A 19,090-nucleotide genomic window follows, 5' to 3' on the forward strand; every position below is an offset into this window, starting at 1 on the left:
GGAGGTATTTAGGGTGTAGAGATGTCGGGCGGTGTGAGAAGTGGGTGCTGGGGAAAAAAGAGGGATTTAGATTGGATGTTAAATAAAGCATGGCCACGAATAGATGTGTTGCATTGAAGAGGCTGAGGCTGAGGACAAAATGAAGATGATATTGATGTAAACTCGTCTACCCAATCTTCATCTAGGAGCCAGACCCTCTACTGTCTATCCCAGAAGTAGGATATTATCCGATAAGGGTCAGAGTATCCATTCCCAAGGAATAGTAACAATGAATGATACAAAGAAAGAAGCGAATGCGAATATCGACTCATACTCCCCACCCCTCTGACATCTTGAGTCCCTGGAGTTCCAGCTCCAAGATCTCAACCTCTACCTGCACGATGATCTTCTTGAGGGCATCCAAGCGTCGCGTACTCTCCGAGATCCACTTCCCATTGCCGTCGGTGATCGCCATTCTCCGCTGCAACGCAACAGGCGGCTTATTCCATTCTGGGGCTGCACACACGCGGGCTTCGTACTCCCTCCCGTGCGGATCCCAGATGTCTCGGATATCAAAGTCTCCAGGCAGCCCCTCTTGCGCACTCCTCCGCTTCTCCTTCTCCACATCGGCCTCAATGTCTTTCACCGCACTCTGGGCTCACAAGTTCCAGAGAAACAGGGCATCGTAATAGTCCTGGACGGTCTTTTCTTCGCGGTCTGGAACGAGTCCAGGGATAATCGCTAGCACTTCTTCTTCTTCTGTAAGAGTGTTCAATATCGAGAGAGGTTCGAGATGAGTTTCAGGCGTTAGGGCTCCGAGTGCGTCGCCGGAGAAGATACCTGGGAGAGGGAATTCGGCGTAGATGTTGCGCGCGAAGGGGAGATCGGCGCCCGGTACACGCGGGAGGTCGTGGAAGAAATGGGGTAGGCCTTTTTTGCTTCCTAACGGAGCTCCGAATCCATGCGGTGGGGGCACCTGGGCCGCTTTGTCAGACCGTAGGAGGGCCAATAGGTATTCTTCGTGTGTCATGCCAGCACGAACGATCGGGTCTGGGTAGTCATCCGCGGATACTCTGCGTAGGTACGCCGCAATAGGTTGGGTGGGCGGGCGGATCCGGAGCCACCAGGAAATCCGGGAGGCTAAACCTACACACGTCGAATAGTCGATGGCGGATTTTGTTTCGAGAGTTGTTGATCAGCTCTTGCTCTGCCGAGGTCGGGCTCCGGAAGATAGACGATGTTGTCACTTGGTCGTCCGCTGCTGATAGAAGTTCCTTCATGTCTTCTGATAAGACCTCATCACCAGCCTGATTTCGTAGTTCGTGGTCTACGTACGACAAATCCGCAGTGTATACAAACGGGAAGATGCCTCTCTCGCAGCTTCTATCACCAGGTGCTGCTGTGTTGTAAGGCCCATAACTCTCCATTTCCCATGCTTGGTGCGGGGAGCAAGCAGTGTAGGCGTTCTGAACCTCCTGACGGCCGTGAAAGCGTTTTACATGGTCTTTATAAGCTGTGAGTCCGCTACCTAAAGGCTTTTTGCTTGGGCTCGGTCTCCCTGGAAGTTCCATGGAGAGTTCTGGGTCTCTTTCGGGATGTTTCATTAGACGTATTGTGGTTAGGCGGCGGTCATCCGTGGCAAGCATCGCCATGAGAGCTCTCACTAAATCCAGGACGTCTCCCAGGAGATATTCGATGATGACTGCATCGTGTTGCATGTCCGCATCTCCAACTACGGAATAGAAGGCACCCTCTCCCCCGAAGCGCCTTGGCCCATCTTTGAACTGCTTGAGGAGTTCAAGCAGTCGATCTCCAGCTCGGACACACTGTAAGAACTTCTCGTAATTGTAGCCATATGGTGGCTCGCCCCATCCATGACGGAGTGGCGCACCTGCGATTCCGGAGGATCGACAAACAATGTTGAGAGATCCAGAATACAGCGCTTGCAAAAGCGATGGAGACTATATCAGAGTGGAACGGGGCAGTTTACCAGAGACTCCGAGAACTCCAGGTCTAGAGGAAGCCACCCGCCGAAATATTGGCCCATGGGTAATCTCCACTTCGGCGTGATAGCGTGCAGTTTAGATCCGTTGACGAATCGAAAAGATTCGTACTGGAAAGAAAGTCGTTCTGTTCCTTAGAACATATGGGCGATACTGCTCTTTATCGCGTGCATATCGCTTCGAAGGTTAGATGCCACCATCAGCTTCTTTCCATTCTTGAACCATTTTCAGAAAAAGCTTAACTACAGACAAGGCAGCCCTCATTATCGAGTTGGACTGTACGGAGACACTTAATTCTGGAACTGTATCTTTGGTTGGGTTCTCCAACATCTCAAGGATGTAACATTTGAACGATGCTTGTTCTCCGACAAATATCACCATCACAGTGACAAGTTCTTCATGTTCGTCGCGAATGAAACGCTCTTCACGCTCTTTAGGAGAGAGGTCATCCGGCTGCTGAGGTAATTTTGCAAATTCGGCATCCCATCCGAGTGTTGGCTTCAGGACTTGCTTGCCAAGTGGAGTCAAACCATGCGTTGGTGACCGAAGGAGAGCTTTCTCAATCAACTTGATTTCATCGCGGATCTCCGAATGGCACAGTCCGTTACTCCGCACCGCTGGGTAGATGGGCCTGGGTTCAGTGGTAGTAATGGAGCTTCCTTTGATGTGTTAGATGTGCTAAACCTGGTGATTCGCTTACTTACTTCGTCATGTCCGTTATAACAAGGACGAGCTTAATTACCACCCCCCCTTTCTCTCCGCATCACCCCCCTTTTCTCTTCCTTCCACCCCCCCTACATTAGCCTAGCTCCGGCTGGTAATAACTTTGTTCCACTAATTAGATTCACTCGCTTATGTAAATTGGAAAGGCTACACAAATCGGAAAGGCCACACAAATCAGAAAGGATGTATACACATGCAACAATAGTCTATTCACTCTGTTTACTCTAGGTAGTCTAGAAGCGGAAAGCTCCTAGACGGCCACCTCTTTATTGCTGATTAAAAGGAACGCCGTATACACCATTATACCAAGGTCTTACACCCGAAGATCCTCCTGCTGCACCGGCTCCTTCACTATAAACAGCCTCCTCCTTAGGAGTAGACAGAGGGCCATCCTTAAGGGCTGGTTAACTATCGGGGACTAAGGAAATAGAGCCCTGCGTCGCCGTTAGGCCTGCTTATCCGGTAGAGAGGTCCGGTACTGTATTAGTGAATTAAGACCGCTGTCTAACACTACTATCGCTTACAACCTAATCGGTGGAACAAAGTTATTACGAGCCGAAGCTAAGCTAAATGGAAGGGAGGTGGTAGGAAGAAAAAAGGGGGGTGACGCGGAGAGAAAGGGGGAGTGGTAATTAAGCTCGTCCTATAACAAGTGAGCCCAGCAGACTCATAGATCTAGGCCGCACTCATTCTTCTCCATCTCTAGGTGCATAAATTTGGCTAGAGAAGCCCCGCTGTTACCCGCCACCAAAGGGGCATACCGAAGAGTGGCCGTCCCACTGATGATCCGCCCGGCTGTGCGCGTGCTTTGGATCCTCTGATTACACGGGATGCAGAGGAGCTGGACTTGAGGATTAACCACAGGCCCAAACCGAAAATTCAATCCGAGAGGACGGTTTTGTCAGAGGTCGGTCCAAATGAAGAGCTGGATTCTCATGGCTTTAGCAACAATGTAGTATACCGTGTGGTCCAGTCCGAGCTCCGTGCACTCCAACAGCGTGAATAATGGATGCGATCCTGGCGCAACAGGCTCATCATTGAACTTGACATATTTGCCATGATCTGTGGATCGTTCGAATATACCACCAGAAATGCGTTCTGCACTTGCCATTTAACTAGTAAATAGTTGTCGGGGTCTCCTGTACAAAGAAGTGCTAGCGATTTGTAAAACGACCTCACATTGCCTTGGTGTATTGCGGAGTATCGTTTAATGCTGTGATTCATGAACTGGGGTGGTGATGGGATGTGGTGGGTGCTAGGGATGGAGCGGACTCCTTGCGTTGATGCAAAATCAACTACGCTCCCTTTAAATAGACATAACGTCCCCAAATCATCTCCTTGTAGTGACGTATACTCTCCGCACCTCTGGTGGTGAATTTTTGGCGGTAAAAGCCCTATTAATTAGGCCCTCGGAGCTCTCGTCTCGGTGCCTGTTTGGTAACAAACATCCCAGGGAATCAGAGATGCGAAACAACATCGAAAAACAGCTGAAGCTAGGGACAGGGCTAACATGAATGAACAATAACGTGGTGATATTAACGGAAACATATAGAACTAAACGAGCACTAAAGAGTGCTCGAAGGACCCTCCATATTGCTGGTGGTTGGCGGGTGTCTTCGTATGACTGCTGTCCGTACGGATATATCAGCGCACGGTAGGAGGCGCTCTGTGATCCTCGTGGAGGCCCGGGTATTGTAAGAGGGTAAACAAGGGGTAGCCCCCATTTTCCATAGCCTTCCTTTCGAACTCCAGATACTTGTTGTGGTCAAAATGGCGGTGTATTGGAATAAGAAATCGATCACTTGTCGTTTCATGAGAATATTATTCCCGAGATCGCTAGTACATAAAGAGCCAGCTCACAATATCGAGGACCTTTTTTGCCTTTTGGAACTACAACATGTTGCTTGAGCTCATCGTTCATAAGGATTATGTCATGACAGGAAGAGATGTAGATGCTGCTGTTGTGTGTTAGGGTTGGAGAATACCCGCTGTGGTGTTGCGAGTGTGCCGGTAGTAGGGGTATGGGTATGATGATGGCGTGTAGGACGAGACTCAAGGAAACCGCTCTCATAAAATTTCCCCTGTTGTAGAGCTCTCCACCGAGCCATCCCATTCTTCAGACGCGGGAGTGGTTCGGGCCATTCGAACATACCATGAGGCCTCGGGCTCCAATGTGCGTGCCCGTTCCCACGCTCGTTGCGAAGCAGTTGATTGAGCAGGACCTGCGGGCAGGAGAGCTGGCTGCGATGTTGAATCTGGCCTCAGATGTGGCGGAACATATTTGCCATTCTCCGAAATGGATTGCTGAGCCCTTCCGAAGCCCGTATCTGGCGTTGCGGCATCAGTAAGTTCGCATGCAGAGTTCAGGGTGCCTTTTGACAAAACGCTGGAGCCACGCCTGCTTTGTTCCATCTTCTTGCGCCCCATCTAAGAACTGGCTTCAACACTCTGTCGCCGAAAGGAGTGGCGAGACTGTGCGTGGGTGATCTGAGGGAATCTCCATCGATAGCCTCGAGAGCCTTTCGAATCTGCCATGGTCTTCGAATGGCGCAGTCATCAACCGAGCAACGCTCGCTTGATGAATCGTGGTTTCGACTAGGCGTTCGGGAGCCCTTAGATATGTTAGCTATATCTGTAGAACATGAGCAAGTTGAGCTTTCTTACCTTATTATAGTCGTTATAACATCTAAAACTAGATGTTGCACCCCTCTCTCACTCCCAAGTGACAAGCTTTAGGTCCAACCCGCTTTTTTTGTTCTCTTTTTCCTGCAACATAAAGTGTGCTAGGGCTGCTCCACTCCTGTCAACCACTACTGGAGAGTAATCGAGAACGATAGGTTGACGTATCTAAGAGGAAATGTCAGTACAAATCATAAATAGATCGCGGGGACGATGATCTTAAAATGGGGATCTCAAACTCCACGTCTTCTCGGCTCTTCTCGACCATTTGTATATGCGATTATAAGGAATAGAAAGTCAGGTTAGATATAGAGTGTCTCAAGTATTCAAAAAAATTGTATAACACCACCCTGTCGAAAATGCATGCCTCAAAGCTTTACCGCCGCATGATTGATGGGTTTCTCAAAGGTGCTACCGGTGGAGATACGCACGAAGGTCCCAAATCACCCATAGGACGAGCAATACTCGAAGGAGAATTTCGATGGGGTAAAGTTGGTCCTCATCGTTCATATTGCCGCGGTCATCCATATTAGCAAGGATCAAGTGAGACTTTGCGTTTGCTCGAACGCGTATGATGACTTAGTGTAGGTTGGCGTCTCTGAAGATTTTCAGTAGAGGAACCTAGGAATTAATAAGAGCTTCAAATATCCTGAAAGTGTGATTGTTGAGAGAGCTTGGTGATGAATATTCTTGTTTTGAATTATGAGGTTTGTTACGCAAACTAATAGCAAATCAAAATGATGCTGTGATTGATGATTGAATTGTTTGGGAAGCTAACCTACCGTTCCCAAACTAAATTTTGGCGTGTTAGCGAATGGTCGAAACCCACCTTTCTAATTTTCAACAATTGTCCCCTGAGAGCTGAAGAAATCACACCGCGGTCCCTCATCCCGGTCGGGCACCCTCCCAATCTGTGTATAATTGATACTCAGCACACGCTTCCCACCGTAACCACCCACATACGACGGCCAGTAGGGAGCCCCTGGGAAACGAAGTGGGTTTGGATTGCCGGTAATAGCAAAGGATAACCAGTAGCCCGTGAGAATCTTAGCAATCGTGGCATTTGGCGCAGACGTGTACCCAGGATCCGCGGAAGTGAGAAAAGGGAGATTAGAGCCGTGTAGCTCGGTGCCGATTGCGGTTACGAGTTTGTAGACGGCGTGCGGGTTTGGGTAATGGGTGGCTACTCCGTTGGCTATTTGGTATGACGGACCTAAGGCAAAATGTGAGCCGAACTGAGTGCTAGCTATAGCCGGAGGGGGATGTATGCTGTTTAGGAATAAGTAAAAAGCTTACAATTGATTATTGCGTCGCCAAACCATTGCTGGCGTTGGAAGAAGGTGGAGTTGAAATCGGAGCTGGGGTAGAGCTCGTAGAGGCGAGAGAAGAAAGAAGCGTCCGCCGAGGGGAAGATGTACTGCGCCTAATGGGAGCAATTTAACGTCAGTGCCTGTAATGATAACTGCATAGAAGCAAAGAAAAGAACATCTCACATCTTTAGTTTCAGCATCGGTCGTAGTCAGTGTCGGATTGGTGAAAATGACGCCCTCATAACCCTCGTGGTCCACGATCGTAGGCACCTTGTAGAAATGACCCTCACGATATTCGGTACTTGGGAGATCTCGAACGAAATTTCCATCAACAACGGGGCCGAAGTAAAAAAGGCCATATCCGTAACCGGCACTAGGGTATGACACGTTCAGAACACCTTGTCCGACATTTGCTAGGTCCGTTCCAGAGAGAGCACGTAAACAGTTTATGTCGCTGCATTTCGATAAGCGAAGAGTAGTGTCGTACTGGGCATCCTGTATAGCAGGGTTAAGGAGTGGCTGCCACCAAGGGTATTCGGCAATGGCAGCAGAGAACGGAGGAGTATCCTTGCCGCTATATGCAGTCAACTGCAAAGATACAGAGCCTCCACCAGCAGAGCCACCCCATATGGTAATGCGAGATGGGTCTCCCCCGAATGCGTGTATATGTCGTTGAAGCTAGGAATGATCAGTCTCCAGAATGTAATGAAGGAAGAGGATAACAACTAGACACGCTTACCCATTCTAGTGCCGCTCTCTGATCTAGCAATCCTGCATTCAAAATGCCATCTTTTGCAATTGATTTACCGCCGAGGAATCCGAAGACGCCAAGACGATACTGAATGGCGACATAGATCACGGTTCCGCTAGACTGATTGACCATGGCGTCGCCGGGATACAGCGCCGCATCGCCAAGAGTGTAGCCACCGCCGTGAATCTGCACTATTACAGGAAGACGTTGAGATACAGGGCTGCTCGGCACAAGCACATCCATTATCAAGCAATCCTCTGATTGTTGGAAAGGGGCCCCAGCAGATAGCGAAGCCCCAAACTCTGCCCAACTCGGATTGGATTGGTAGCAGGCTGGAGCTGGTAAACTGGCGTTGATGACTTGCTTGTCCTTCTTGATGGCACCATCTATGGGTACGGGCTTGCGCCATCGAAGTTCGCCAATGGGCGCTTTGGCATATGGAATCCCACGGAAGTAATTGATACCAGTGGAGGCATTGTAATAGCCACTGTAGCTCGCATAGCCAAGGTCGACGATTGGAGTACCGCGAATTTTCGGATTCAGAGCAACTGAAAGGATAGATAGAGGAAAGAGTAGAAATACGAGGACGCGCACCAGAACCATCTTAGACACAGTAGCGAGGAGTTCGTTGAAACGAAAAGGTGGGAAAAAGAGTCCGAAGATCACTTATATGTTTCGTGCTACGAAGAGTGGAGACATAATGCCCTCGTGGTCCGTCTATGTTCGCGCGTTGTCCGGTCACCGCATTTAATTGGCGTGGTACCATGTAGCTTATGTTCGTATGCGCATAATCTATTGGCGTCAAACAATGAATTTGATGAATCCTGTGAAAAAGTCGACATTTCTAGTAACGTAGTGGAAGCTACTGATCGTTGTAGTCTAGCTTGAGGAGTTCCGCCCCCGTTTGCTCCGACCTCATTACTATGACGGAAGACCGCGGAATCATGATGTTTCCGAAATCGAGGGGATCCTTGCCCTTGTGAACAAGCATCGGTACATCATCTGGAGAACCTAGAGAATCTAGGGAAGACGGATCTTGCTTTCGTCAATCGACCGAACGGATGCCGTGATTTTGAACAGTCAACCCAGTGAAGGTGAATGTTCTTTCCTAACAGCCACAAAACTCCAGATGCTTCAACACAGGCCCAGGCAAGCAATGGAGGAACTGGAAGCTCTAAGAAACTGCTCAAATCCGAAAAAGTAACCGACTCTCGGCTAACGTCAATTTCAATAAAAATCTGTCCTTGATAGGTACCCGAATGGAGGTACCTAGTGGTGCTGAAGGGCGCTTCGGCATTCTTTGGTGGATACTTGCACAGTACGTAGATGCTACTCCAAGCAGACAACGATACAATTGGCGAGATATTGGACGGTTCCTTTCACTCTAAGTATATGTTGCCACGCATCCTTGAGATATTTTCGAGGAATCCACCGCCATGGCCCTTCTCGCGAGCTTGCTGTTTCTGCGGAGAAGGACCGCGCGGGACCCTTTGCCTCTGGCTCGCAGTCGAACTCGTTGCCTTCTGCCGTTCCTCTGATAGCTTGACCAGGCTTTCGACGAATTTTATGCGGGCCTTCTCCTCTGCTGTGCCTTTCCACACCTCTGCAAGGTCTCGTAGTGCCTGTATACGGCTCAAGGCTGCTTCAGCGTCACTGTCACTCCCGGTAATGAGATCGGAAATCTCGTTTCGTAGCTTCTCCGCAAACTCTCGTCCCTTCTCCTCCCTGCTGTGGCTGTCGGAGCCAGGCTCAGGGGCGGATACCGAGATGAATGAAGAGGCCAGAGAGACTTCGGACGGCGGAATTGACCACTGCATTGCATCGCCGAACACTTTTATAACGTTGTCTAGGCGGTCCCTGACCTGCGTTAAGGTCCGTAGCTGTGAGATGTATGGCGGTAAGTCAGCGCCAGACTTGGTTGCATTGGGAGCTTTCGCGTCGCCGCCAGCGTCTTGCTCGGCGTCATCTACGGATGTTTCTTCCTCGCTGGCTTCTGGAGCTGCCTCTTTCTCGAGTAAAATACCACCAGGCAGAAACCTGCAGATTTCGGGCTGCAAGCCATCCGTCAGAGCTTCCGAGAGAGTCACAGTCTCTCCCCGCAAGACCTCCACCTCGTACGCCAAACGGCCCCCGCTCCGCAGTATGTCGTCGGTCAATTGGGTCAGAATGGTGGACAGGCGGGCGGTGTGAGCATTGAGCTGCGACAGGAGTGTCTGGGTCTGGGACGACAGGTCTGGGAGGGAGACGGCGGCGGTCTTGGAGGCGCGGGAGGACGCTGAAGAGTGGGCGAGTGGAGGGAGGGTGGCATTGAGGTAGTCGGCGGGGCTGAAGGAGAGCTGGAGAAAGGGTCGAAGAGCCGGGTCGGATACGTGAGAGGATCGAGGCGCGGATTCGTCGGCGGCAGCAGAGACGGCCATGATGCCCAGGCGGTGTTGGATAGCGACGATGGCGGTGCAAATTCAACGGCGTGTGGAGCTGTAGGTGCCTTGGTCCCTAGTTGCGGGAGCTTAGAAAGGTGCCCCTCGCGCCGCCACAGCGTGACAAGCCAGGCACTGGTCGCCTGTTTACCTCAAGGTTCGCTGTAGTGTACCAGCACTGCAACTCGGCCATATTGCTTCAACAGCTGCCATTCAATTCCTCTCTCATTGCCGCTGTCATACTGTCGACTGTTGCGACAGCCTCGCCGGGCAGCTGCTCCCACCATCGCTAACTCGACCGCCTATCTACGGCGACCTCTCGCGGCCGTGCTGGCGGGGAGCTCAGTTCACTGCCACACTGCCCCACTGCCCACTTGCTGCCTGGCAAAGGCTCCAGACGGCTGTGAATGCCCTGCCAGACGGGCCTCCTCCTGAATCGTCTTGAACAGGCCATTGACCAGTCGTCTACCGTGCAAGACATCGCACCGTGAATCATCCGCCCGCAGCTTGGCTGCTCTTTTTTCGCGCGCCTGCTCCAGCTGTCTGCTGCCTGGACCGCTGTCTAAAACACCACACTTCCGCCAGCAGCCTCCGTCCACCCTCCTTTCATTTGTCTCTCTCACACTGAGACGGCTGCCTCTTGCCGTGCTCTACTAGGCCTTTCGAGATCCTTCGTTCGTCGAGCTGTGTGTTCTAAGGTTCGCCGTGCATTTGTACCAACCTCAGCAGCCTTGCCCCACCACCACCCGCCTGAAGAAGTCAACCCTCCACGTTGCACCTCAATCTGGACCACCGAGACCCAAATTCTCTGTCCCCAAGATACAAGTCCTGCCAGTTCCTCTGGAGAGCTTGCAGCTGCATCTTTGCTGCCTTAATTCCAGTCAGGAGCGTGGCACCACCCCGCCTCACTTTACCTAGGACTCCGCACACGTACCGCCCAGCAGGAAACCTTCCACCGCCACGATGCCTAGGAAGGCGTACATTGCGGACCTCCAGCAGGCCGTCGGAGGACTTTCTATCGTTGGTATCAGCGATGTCCAGGTTGGCGGCGACGATGGGGAGTTCACGTTCCGCGTCAAGAACGCAGCCAATGGCAACACCATGGAGCTTTCTGCACTAATCCCGGAGCTATCTGAGTACCCGTCAAGTCACACCTGCATGCTATTTGCCTCCGATAATGTTCCAAATAAGGTTGCCCAGGCTCTCCCGGATATTGCAGATGCAGCCACAGGCAAGACTATTGTCCAGCTCCTCGAATTGGTTGCTCGGAAGCTGGAGTCCACAGACCGCGATGGCGATACACAGATGATGGATTCTCAACAAGCTTATGGGTCTGATTACGAGGACGACGACGAAGAGGACTACTCCGGGGACGAGTATTTCCCCGACGACGAGGTTGTCCCTAAAGCACAATATTCCAAATCAGAGGCTGCTGACCCGTCGTCCTACGCGCAGCCAACGTCACAGTTCCGGCATCGCATCCGAGCAGATCTGCTATCAGCCAAATCGACTGGTTTCAAGGTCGGACATCTCGGGTCTCTGATGGATGGGCTAGGCTGCTATGTCACCATCTCGTGTCGAATCGCCAAACTGGGCATCTCCGAAGAGGCCATGCAAGCATGGCAGATCGAGCCAACTGAGTACCTGGTCTTGATCCTCTACTACCCTAACGGATACAAGAGCGTAGAGTCCCTGAGGAGCTATGATGCTGCCACGGCCCGTCGGCATATCAGCATGAGGATCGGGATCAGCAATTCCTACAAGCCCACGATGCAGGAGGCCGTTCGGGCGTTCACTGTGTTGTCCAAGGACGAGGAGAAGCGTCGCGAAGCAGCGCAAGGAGACTCCCAATCACAAGATCCGTCGGCCGGGCGAGGCTTCCGAAACTCTTTCATCTCTCGTCCCCTAAATGAGCTCCTCAACGAGCGGCTCGTCACACTTATTGAGTACCGATATATGGGTATGCCATGGTCTGGAGCGGAACAGTACTACACCGACCACCTCGGGACAAATATTGAGAATTCCGACATGATGAACGACAAATACATGGAGCTAGAACAGGTTGCTACCGCATACCCGGCACTCGTCACAGGGGACCATGTTCAGGAGGCTGCCTCAGACCAGGTTACGTCGCTCCCACTTATCGCCATGCAATTTGTTCTTCGGCACTTCGTGCGTTGTACCGAGTTTTGTCTTGTTTGCTTCGGCAAGATGGCGGACGACCTCGAGGCCATCAAGCCGTACGTTTGCGACAAGCCTCTTTGCTTATACCAATACATGTCCCTTGGCTTTGGTCCCAGCATAGAGCATGAAATAATTGCACAACCAAAGGTGGTGGACCTGCTCATTAGCTTCTGCTATGCCAGTGCCAGACAAGGCGGTCTGAAGGACTTCCCAACTGGTCTGAGCTTGATGGTTCCCCCTGCGAGCGCACTCGAAAATCTGGACCTCAACACGTCTGTGAGCAACTACCCCGGATATATGCCGGCTTACAACACCCCTCTGCAGGCACCGCCCTCTCCAGCCAAAAGTACCACGGCAGCCACTTTGCCTGGCAAGATGCGTTTCGACACGTCGAAGCTTGAAATGATCTTCGACAATCCAAACGAGCCGTGCCCATTCAGGAGTGGAGAGTGGATCATTATCCGCACCGTCGATAATCCAACCCGCTCACTTCATTGCCGCATCGTAGAGACTACCTTCTTCCCCACAGTAAAGGTGTCGGAGCCGGTCATTCCAGCGAGCTCTCTACCTGATAACTCACATGGGGCGAACTATGCTGCTCCAAACTACGTTGCTCCAACCTATCCTAAGGCGCCTGTTGGTAATGTCCCTTCAAACTTTACTCCAGCCACGTACTTTGCCTACAACCAGAATTTCGACGAGCTGCACGAGTTCTACAAACGACAGGCTATCTATTCTCTCTTGGATTGCCTACCAAGTGTGGCCGACATGAGACTTTATCTTTTGCGAAAGGCACAGTCAGGTCTGAACACCTGGGTCGACCGTATATCTCCGGCCGCCTTGGGCATTCTGCGGTGGATCATTGCGTCGAACCGAGCTTGTATCATGCAAGTTGATCATTCGACCGATCCGAAGGGCAAGAAAGGCGAAGAGCGGCTATACGGAATGACTGGATATACGCAGTTTCGATTTGCTATGGGAGCGCCTGACAAGGAGCGGCGCTTCATCACTGCTGTCCGGAGCACTTCAGATCGTCTGAAGCTGAAATATCCCACATTCTTTGCCTGGCATGGCAGCCCTCTCCAGAATTGGCACAGCATCATCCGAGAGGGTCTGCACTTCAACCATACCGCACATGGTAGGGCTTACGGCCATGGGGTCTACCACTCTCTTGATTACAACACGAGCATGGGATACTGCGGTTACGGGTATACTCCAGCATCGGCCTGGCCTCCGAGCGAGCTTAAAGTTAGCTCTGCCATTGCTTTGAACGAGATTGTCAACGCCCCCAAGGAGTTCGTCAGTTCAAACCCACATATGGTGGTCGCTCAGCTAGACTGGATCCAAACTCGATACCTTTTTGTCAAGGGCTCCCAGCCCGATGTCAATACAGTGCAGGATACGAGACCACTTCAGGTTCACGAGCAAGATCCGAATGCGACACCACGTGGTCCCACCGATAAGATCATCATCCCGATCACTGCCGTATCAAATTCCCGCCGCCCCCGTTCCGTATCAATCAAAACTACTAGCAAGCGCATCAAGGCATCTGGGAAGAATATATCCGACCCAATTGTCTTGGATGACGATTTCGATGATTCGGCAAGTGTTGCTACGTTGGAAGAAGATCTCGCTATTCTATGCGACGACGACCTGCCCGTACAGGAGAATGAACCTGAGGCACAACCTTATGTCGGTAAAGGAAAGGGCAAAGCAACTTCGTTCTTCTCCAAACTTGTTGGCTCGTCTAAAGACTCCAAGCCGACGAAACCCATGATGGATTTCGTTCCTGGCAGCCTTGATGCCTCGAAGTTACCCATGCTTGAACCACCAGCTTGGGCCACATCGCCCGCAACTAAGCGACTTCAACAAGACTTCAAGGCGCTCCTCAAAGTGCAAGACACTGAGCCTCTGCATGAACTAGGCTGGTACATCGATCCAGATTTGATCACGAACATGTATCAATGGATCGTTGAGCTGCATTCTTTTGATCCGACTCTTCCTCTCGCAAAGGACATGAAGTCAAAGGGCATCAAGAGCATTGTTATGGAGTTGCGATTTGGAAAAGACTATCCGATGAGCCCGCCGTTTGTGCGAGTCATTCGCCCACGCTTTTTGGGTTTCCAGGCAGGTGGCGGTGGACATGTCACTATTGGAGGCGCTTTGTGCATGGAGGTATGTGATTTCTTTTGTATATCTCCCATTGTCATCATTTAAGCGTCGATTTATATCAACAGCTGCTGACCTTTTCTTAGCTTCTGACCAACAACGGCTGGAGCGCCGTCTCTTCCATCGAATCCGTTCTTCTCCAAGTCCGCATGGCCATGTCCAGCCTAGACCCCAAGCCAGCTCGTCTTGAGAACGGCGCGATGCGTGATTACGGCGTCGGCGAGGCTGTCGAAGCGTACGTCCGTTCCTGCAATACGCATGGATGGACGGTCCCAGAAGGCTTCAGAGAGATGGCATATGGTGGCCAGCCTAGCACGAGCGGATGGTAATGCGAGACTGGAAATGGCATTTCCAGAACCTATTAGCATGACCTACTAACATCGGTATTGCCTCATAGGACTATTGTCGATGATACGCCCTCCGAACCCTCTACTCTTGTTCACTTCAGGAGGAATCTGGCTAGTAGACATCTGCTTTCATTGTCTTTCCTTTACTCTCATTGCATGAACACATCACGACGGATCATGGATATGGCGAATAGAAGCAATTTCCTTGGTCTGCATCATCATTTTCGGCATTGGCTGGCGTTTTTGCGGCAGGAAATCGCGATGGTGCTTTCGGGCGTCTGGCCTCAAAGATGTGCAGCGGGAACCTGACACGAAACTTTCTGGCGAAGTGTTAGATGGAGTCAACCAATTGAGGTGTAATTTGTGGGTTTGGCGTAGCATATGGCTATGGCGCTATCGACTCGGCGCGCTGTTCGAAGGGCTTTCTGAGATGGTTAATGGGAACCGGAGCTTAGGCGCAAATAGATGCTGCGAAAATGATATTGGTACTATTGTGACTCGAGGATTTAGTTTGTGTGAGGCCACGTATGCGAATCTGGTAGCCTGCTTTAGGTACCATGGTAACAGTGTCTTTTGTTCCACTACTATCTACAGTTAGAGTTTACACGGTACCTTTTCATTTTCTTAGTACACAACTACGATCTACAGGCGGAGTTTACATTCCCTTGTTATTTCCTTACAGCATTTTTTAGCTTCGTCATCCCCAAATCACGATCAGCCATCAGCATCGTCAAAATGCCGCCTCTTACTTCCTCGACTACATCCACACCTGCCACGGCCGCCACATTCTCTGTCCAAGAATCCCAACCCCAGCCTACAGCAGCTGAAAAGGCCAAGATCCGGGAATTTTGGGCTCAATTCTATTCACAGTCCTCGTCTGCGCCGGCCAACTCCACTGAACCATCCAAGTAGGAACCTGACTACACCCGACGACGCACAAGTTTAGTCTTTTGGGAAAGAGAACACCGGGCGTAAGATGGATTAGGGAAACGGAAGTCAGGGCTATGTGAAAAGGTCTGGGGGAGGGGTCAAAGAATAGGATCGAGAGCTTGAAGCTATATATCTGAAGGAGCTATGGACGAGCGATGGGAGTCTCGCAATTCATCTGCAAGAACAACAAGATAACATACAAGACTCCTCGGGATCACACCTAATACGTATGCCCTACACCTCCAATCTCATCACTTCCTGAGAATCGATCCCCAAAACCACCACCCCCCTCACATCCCCGTAACATACCGATGCTGATCCGTCATCTCCGTCACCTGCACCCTCATCCCCACCCTCACCTCCGCCGCCCCCTTCCGCGGCACACACAGCATCCCAAAACACGGCTTAAACGTAATCCCCGGATCCACCCTCCGATACTTCATCAGCGTATTCCACGGCTGCCGCTTATGCTCCTCCGCCGTCTCCGGGTCCACATTCGGCACATGACATCTTGCACAGCGCGCGACCACATCCAGCACCACGCCCTCCAAGCCCAGCTCGTGCAGCACGTTCGCGTAGAACGTCGCCGCCGCGTCGGCCTCTGGCACGATGCGCAGCGTCTTCCAACGGTCCTCGGCCCACGGCGCGGTGCCGGCGACGAGGATGTTGGGCCGGAAGCGCGTCACGCCGATCGTGGCCTCGTCCTGCGCGGCGAGGCGCGCGTTGAGCTCCGCGATGCTGGCTTCGCTGCCGACGAGGATGGGCATCAGGTCCGCGAAGCAGGTGGATGCGGCGCGGCCGAGGTGCGCGGGGCTGCCGTTGCCGACGAGCGCGCGCGGTGTCGATGAGACGGGGGGTTTGTAGACGAGGCGGACTTCTTGCGCGAAGAAGGCGTTGAAGGAGTGCGTGATGGCGGGGTCGTATTCGTGGGTCGGCATGGTGGTGCTCCAGACGGTGGCGTCTTGGATGGTTGTGTGCTCGGCGAGCCAGGCGGCGGAGGGGTGCGCGGGGATGGAGAAAGACAGCTTCTCGTCCATGGAGTCCGGGGCGGGCGCGGTAATGGTGAGGGTGTTGCTAGAGGGGTCGTAGGAGGGCCGGATCAGGGTCATGCGTGCGTTTTGACGGATGGTGAGGAATTTGCGGTCAGGGTAGGATACCCACATCCATTGGCGGTCGAGGTCTAAGCCTGTGGGTAGGAGGCGTGCTGAGGTTACGGCGATGCCGTGGCAGGATTTGATCGGGTGGAGGAAGAGGTTTGTGATGGTTGTTGGTGGTGGGAGGGGGATTTTGGGGCGCTTGCTCCATTGATTTATGACTAGATAGAGGGAAAGTGGGAGGATGAAAATGGCCGTTATGATAAAAGCTTGGAAAGTATTGGAAAGGGCCATTTTATATCTGACTTCGGATAGAATGTAGACTTTTCTAGACTAGAAAGTGGAATTGAGGAGTGTTGTAGGGGCGCAGATATGAAAAAAAGATTTTGAGATACTAGAAAGCGTCCGCGTATCCCGAAAATTTGACTAATGCCTCCGCTCTACGAAAAAGGGTATCTCCTCAAGTAATAGGTCTTAAAGCTGCCTCACAGGCATATGATGATTCATTAAAATTACCTCCCGGAGAACATTGAGTCTGAGGAAGGGAGACTTATGTACAAATGGATGAAAGGAGTTCTAGAATCAAGATGACATCGCTGCTTGCTAACAAGACAATGTCGGCGGGGTTGTCGGCATCTCTCTCGGACTCGGCGTGCCGATGCCAAGAGATATATCTCGCTGACTAAGGTGCTTAAGCGAGCGCCGCCAAAGCTTTCCGCAAATTCTTGCAACCTCCCCATCCTCAACACCCCAACACGAGCTTTCGCATCACAACAGATGGGCAGAGCAACTACAGTGATGCCATTGAGCCACTACAAGAAGCAAAGTTGTCTCATCACTCACTAATAGGAAGCTTCTCGATGTCGCTGCTGGCTAGCTCATCAGAAGCTACCGAGATCTGCTCATAGGTGTCAGTCTCTCCAGGTAAGAACTTTCAATACCTCCCTTCCTCTTAATGATGATTTTTCATACCATATACAAACTAGAGTCTTTGACCTCCAAGGAGGAATGAAACTTTTACGAAAGCACGTCAGTCTGATCAAGATGCTTCCATAACATACGCTCGAAATATTTTCGATCACACAGATTGCTGATCTATCTGCGCAGGCTCCCCTTGACTACAGACTCCGACCATTAACTGTCCCTGATGCAAAATGTAAGCCATCTCTAGCTCGATTCTTATACCCAACACATTGTATGATGATCAGAGTGCTTTGCACGCTGGAAATTACCGACTGAGACCTCTGGTCTACGACGACAAAAAAGGCTGATTCTGAACCTATTGTGTCACTACCTTCATTTTGCCAATTTTCTATTGAAGGATCATGGACTGACATTCCTAATCGCAGAGACAGAACCCCTACCTTCCACCTTGGCCAACCCTATGTACGGTACGAACACCGCTCTTCCTTCTCGAGTCGACTATATGATGAATGGCACTGGGCTCCGAAAATCCATGATCGGATATGCCTTTTTGTGGCAGGCCTAGAAAACCTCGCCCACTGATTGTCAACAACATGCACACATCTTCTTGGATGACAGACTTGCTCCTTACTGAGACGTCTCTAGGATGGCTTTACTTCGCAGTGATGTATGGTTGTTTTTGCGTAACGTAAGTTGCCGGCGTCACTCACGCATTTTCCTACATGATGAACCATTTAGATGACGAGTCTTATCCGGGTTTCCGATGCAGACAACCTTTTTTATATACCATTCATGCATTTTCTGATCCAGTAGCACAAACTCTGCATGCTCTTCAACTGCTATTTCGTTTGCAATCTGCTAACGACAATCACAACAGATGTTTCATACAAGTTAATCAGACATAATTCTTCAACCTTGACAGCCCGACTGCTTCGCCCAGCTCCGAGCCTCCTGGTACGGCACTTCCCATCCTACCCACTATCCCACATTACATGATGATTCGACCTACAAATGACAAGCATATGTCCAAGTTGCCTTCGGGTGCGAAGACGAGAATGTCTTAACTGATTCAATCGCCAGAGGCTTCTTTGGTTTCATTGCATTTGATGGAACTGCGCTGACCTGTTCCTCAGCCACTAATACCGATACTGACCCAAAACTCGTGTTCGATTTTCAAATGTATGTATCTGCCCTCCCGTATTTCTTGCTCCCCCCAACGAAAGTGTCTCGAATGATGATACTCTTTCAATCACGACGGTCTTCTTAGCTACTCAGTAGCATTGATGACATTGCCCTTGACCGGGCTAAACTCTGACACCGACACTCTGGACTCGCCTTGTTACTACTCCAGTACTTGACGGTACATTGAGCTAACTCGCATAATAGGATATATCACAGGTCACTCAACATCTGACATGTTGTAGAAACTAAGGTGAGTGGTATATATAGAACTATGAATATAAACACCATGAAGCTCTATTAAGGGTATCGTGCGATTTTGTTTTGAATGCTCGTCTCAACAAATGTGACGACGATATGCAATGCTGCTCCTCTCATCCGTGACCCGTTGGAGTGAGAAG

General features: G+C 51.0%; 5 protein-coding genes across 5 annotated transcripts; 1 reads left to right on the top strand and 4 right to left on the bottom strand.

Moving 5' to 3' along the window:
• Window positions 1–59: 59 nt before the first annotated feature.
• On the bottom strand, window positions 60–2,694 carry BDZ99DRAFT_569190 (uncharacterized protein; the record flags this gene model as incomplete). The annotated part of the gene is made up of 5 exons (XM_033727855.1): window positions 60–631; window positions 680–1,029; window positions 1,130–1,940; window positions 2,265–2,613; window positions 2,687–2,694. The coding sequence occupies 5 exons, from the start codon at window positions 2,692–2,694 to the stop codon at window positions 308–310; spliced, it is 1,842 nt and encodes a 613-aa protein (XP_033579490.1). The 3' UTR covers window positions 60–307.
• Window positions 2,695–6,061: 3,367 nt separating this feature from the next.
• On the bottom strand, window positions 6,062–8,048 carry BDZ99DRAFT_507739 (alpha/beta-hydrolase; the record flags this gene model as incomplete). Its single annotated transcript, XM_033724272.1, has 4 exons — window positions 6,062–6,597; window positions 6,681–6,807; window positions 6,878–7,372; window positions 7,434–8,048. 4 exons carry the CDS (start codon window positions 8,046–8,048, stop codon window positions 6,218–6,220), a joined length of 1,617 nt encoding a protein of 538 aa, XP_033579491.1. The 3' UTR covers window positions 6,062–6,217.
• A 530-nt stretch (window positions 8,049–8,578) lies between these two features.
• Window positions 8,579–9,913, bottom strand: BDZ99DRAFT_268567 (uncharacterized protein). The gene has a single exon (XM_033713870.1). The coding sequence runs from the start codon at window positions 9,860–9,862 to the stop codon at window positions 8,825–8,827; it is 1,038 nt and encodes a 345-aa protein (XP_033579492.1). The 5' UTR covers window positions 9,863–9,913; the 3' UTR covers window positions 8,579–8,824.
• Window positions 9,914–10,566: 653 nt separating this feature from the next.
• On the top strand, window positions 10,567–14,768 carry BDZ99DRAFT_268571 (ubiquitin-conjugating enzyme E2 Q2). Its single transcript, XM_033713871.1, has 2 exons — window positions 10,567–14,221; window positions 14,302–14,768. Exons 1-2 carry the CDS (start codon window positions 10,826–10,828, stop codon window positions 14,542–14,544), a joined length of 3,639 nt encoding a protein of 1,212 aa, XP_033579493.1. The 5' UTR covers window positions 10,567–10,825; the 3' UTR covers window positions 14,545–14,768.
• Window positions 14,769–15,600: 832 nt separating this feature from the next.
• Window positions 15,601–17,175, bottom strand: BDZ99DRAFT_461201 (uncharacterized protein). Its single transcript, XM_033719564.1, has one exon. It carries the CDS (start codon window positions 16,878–16,880, stop codon window positions 15,783–15,785), a length of 1,098 nt encoding a protein of 365 aa, XP_033579494.1. The 5' UTR covers window positions 16,881–17,175; the 3' UTR covers window positions 15,601–15,782.
• Between the last annotated feature and the right edge of the window lie 1,915 nt (window positions 17,176–19,090).

Source organism: Mytilinidion resinicola, assembly GCF_010093595.1.
Source record: "Mytilinidion resinicola strain CBS 304.34 unplaced genomic scaffold BDZ99scaffold_6, whole genome shotgun sequence".
NCBI classification, from domain to species: Eukaryota; Fungi; Ascomycota; class Dothideomycetes; order Mytilinidiales; family Mytilinidiaceae; genus Mytilinidion; species Mytilinidion resinicola.

Bases quoted from the DNA above. Each gene is read 5' to 3' on its own strand.
- BDZ99DRAFT_461201 (XM_033719564.1), bottom strand. From the start codon at position 16,880: ATGGCCCTTTCCAATACTTTCCAAGCTTTTATCATAACGGCCATTTTC.
- BDZ99DRAFT_268571 (XM_033713871.1), top strand. From the start codon at position 10,826: ATGCCTAGGAAGGCGTACATTGCGGACCTCCAGCAGGCCGTCGGAGGA. The intron at 14,222-14,301 runs GTATGTGATTTC...ACCTTTTCTTAG, and splicing joins GAGGCGCTTTGTGCATGGAG to CTTCTGACCAACAACGGCTG.
- BDZ99DRAFT_268567 (XM_033713870.1), bottom strand. From the start codon at position 9,862: ATGGCCGTCTCTGCTGCCGCCGACGAATCCGCGCCTCGATCCTCTCAC.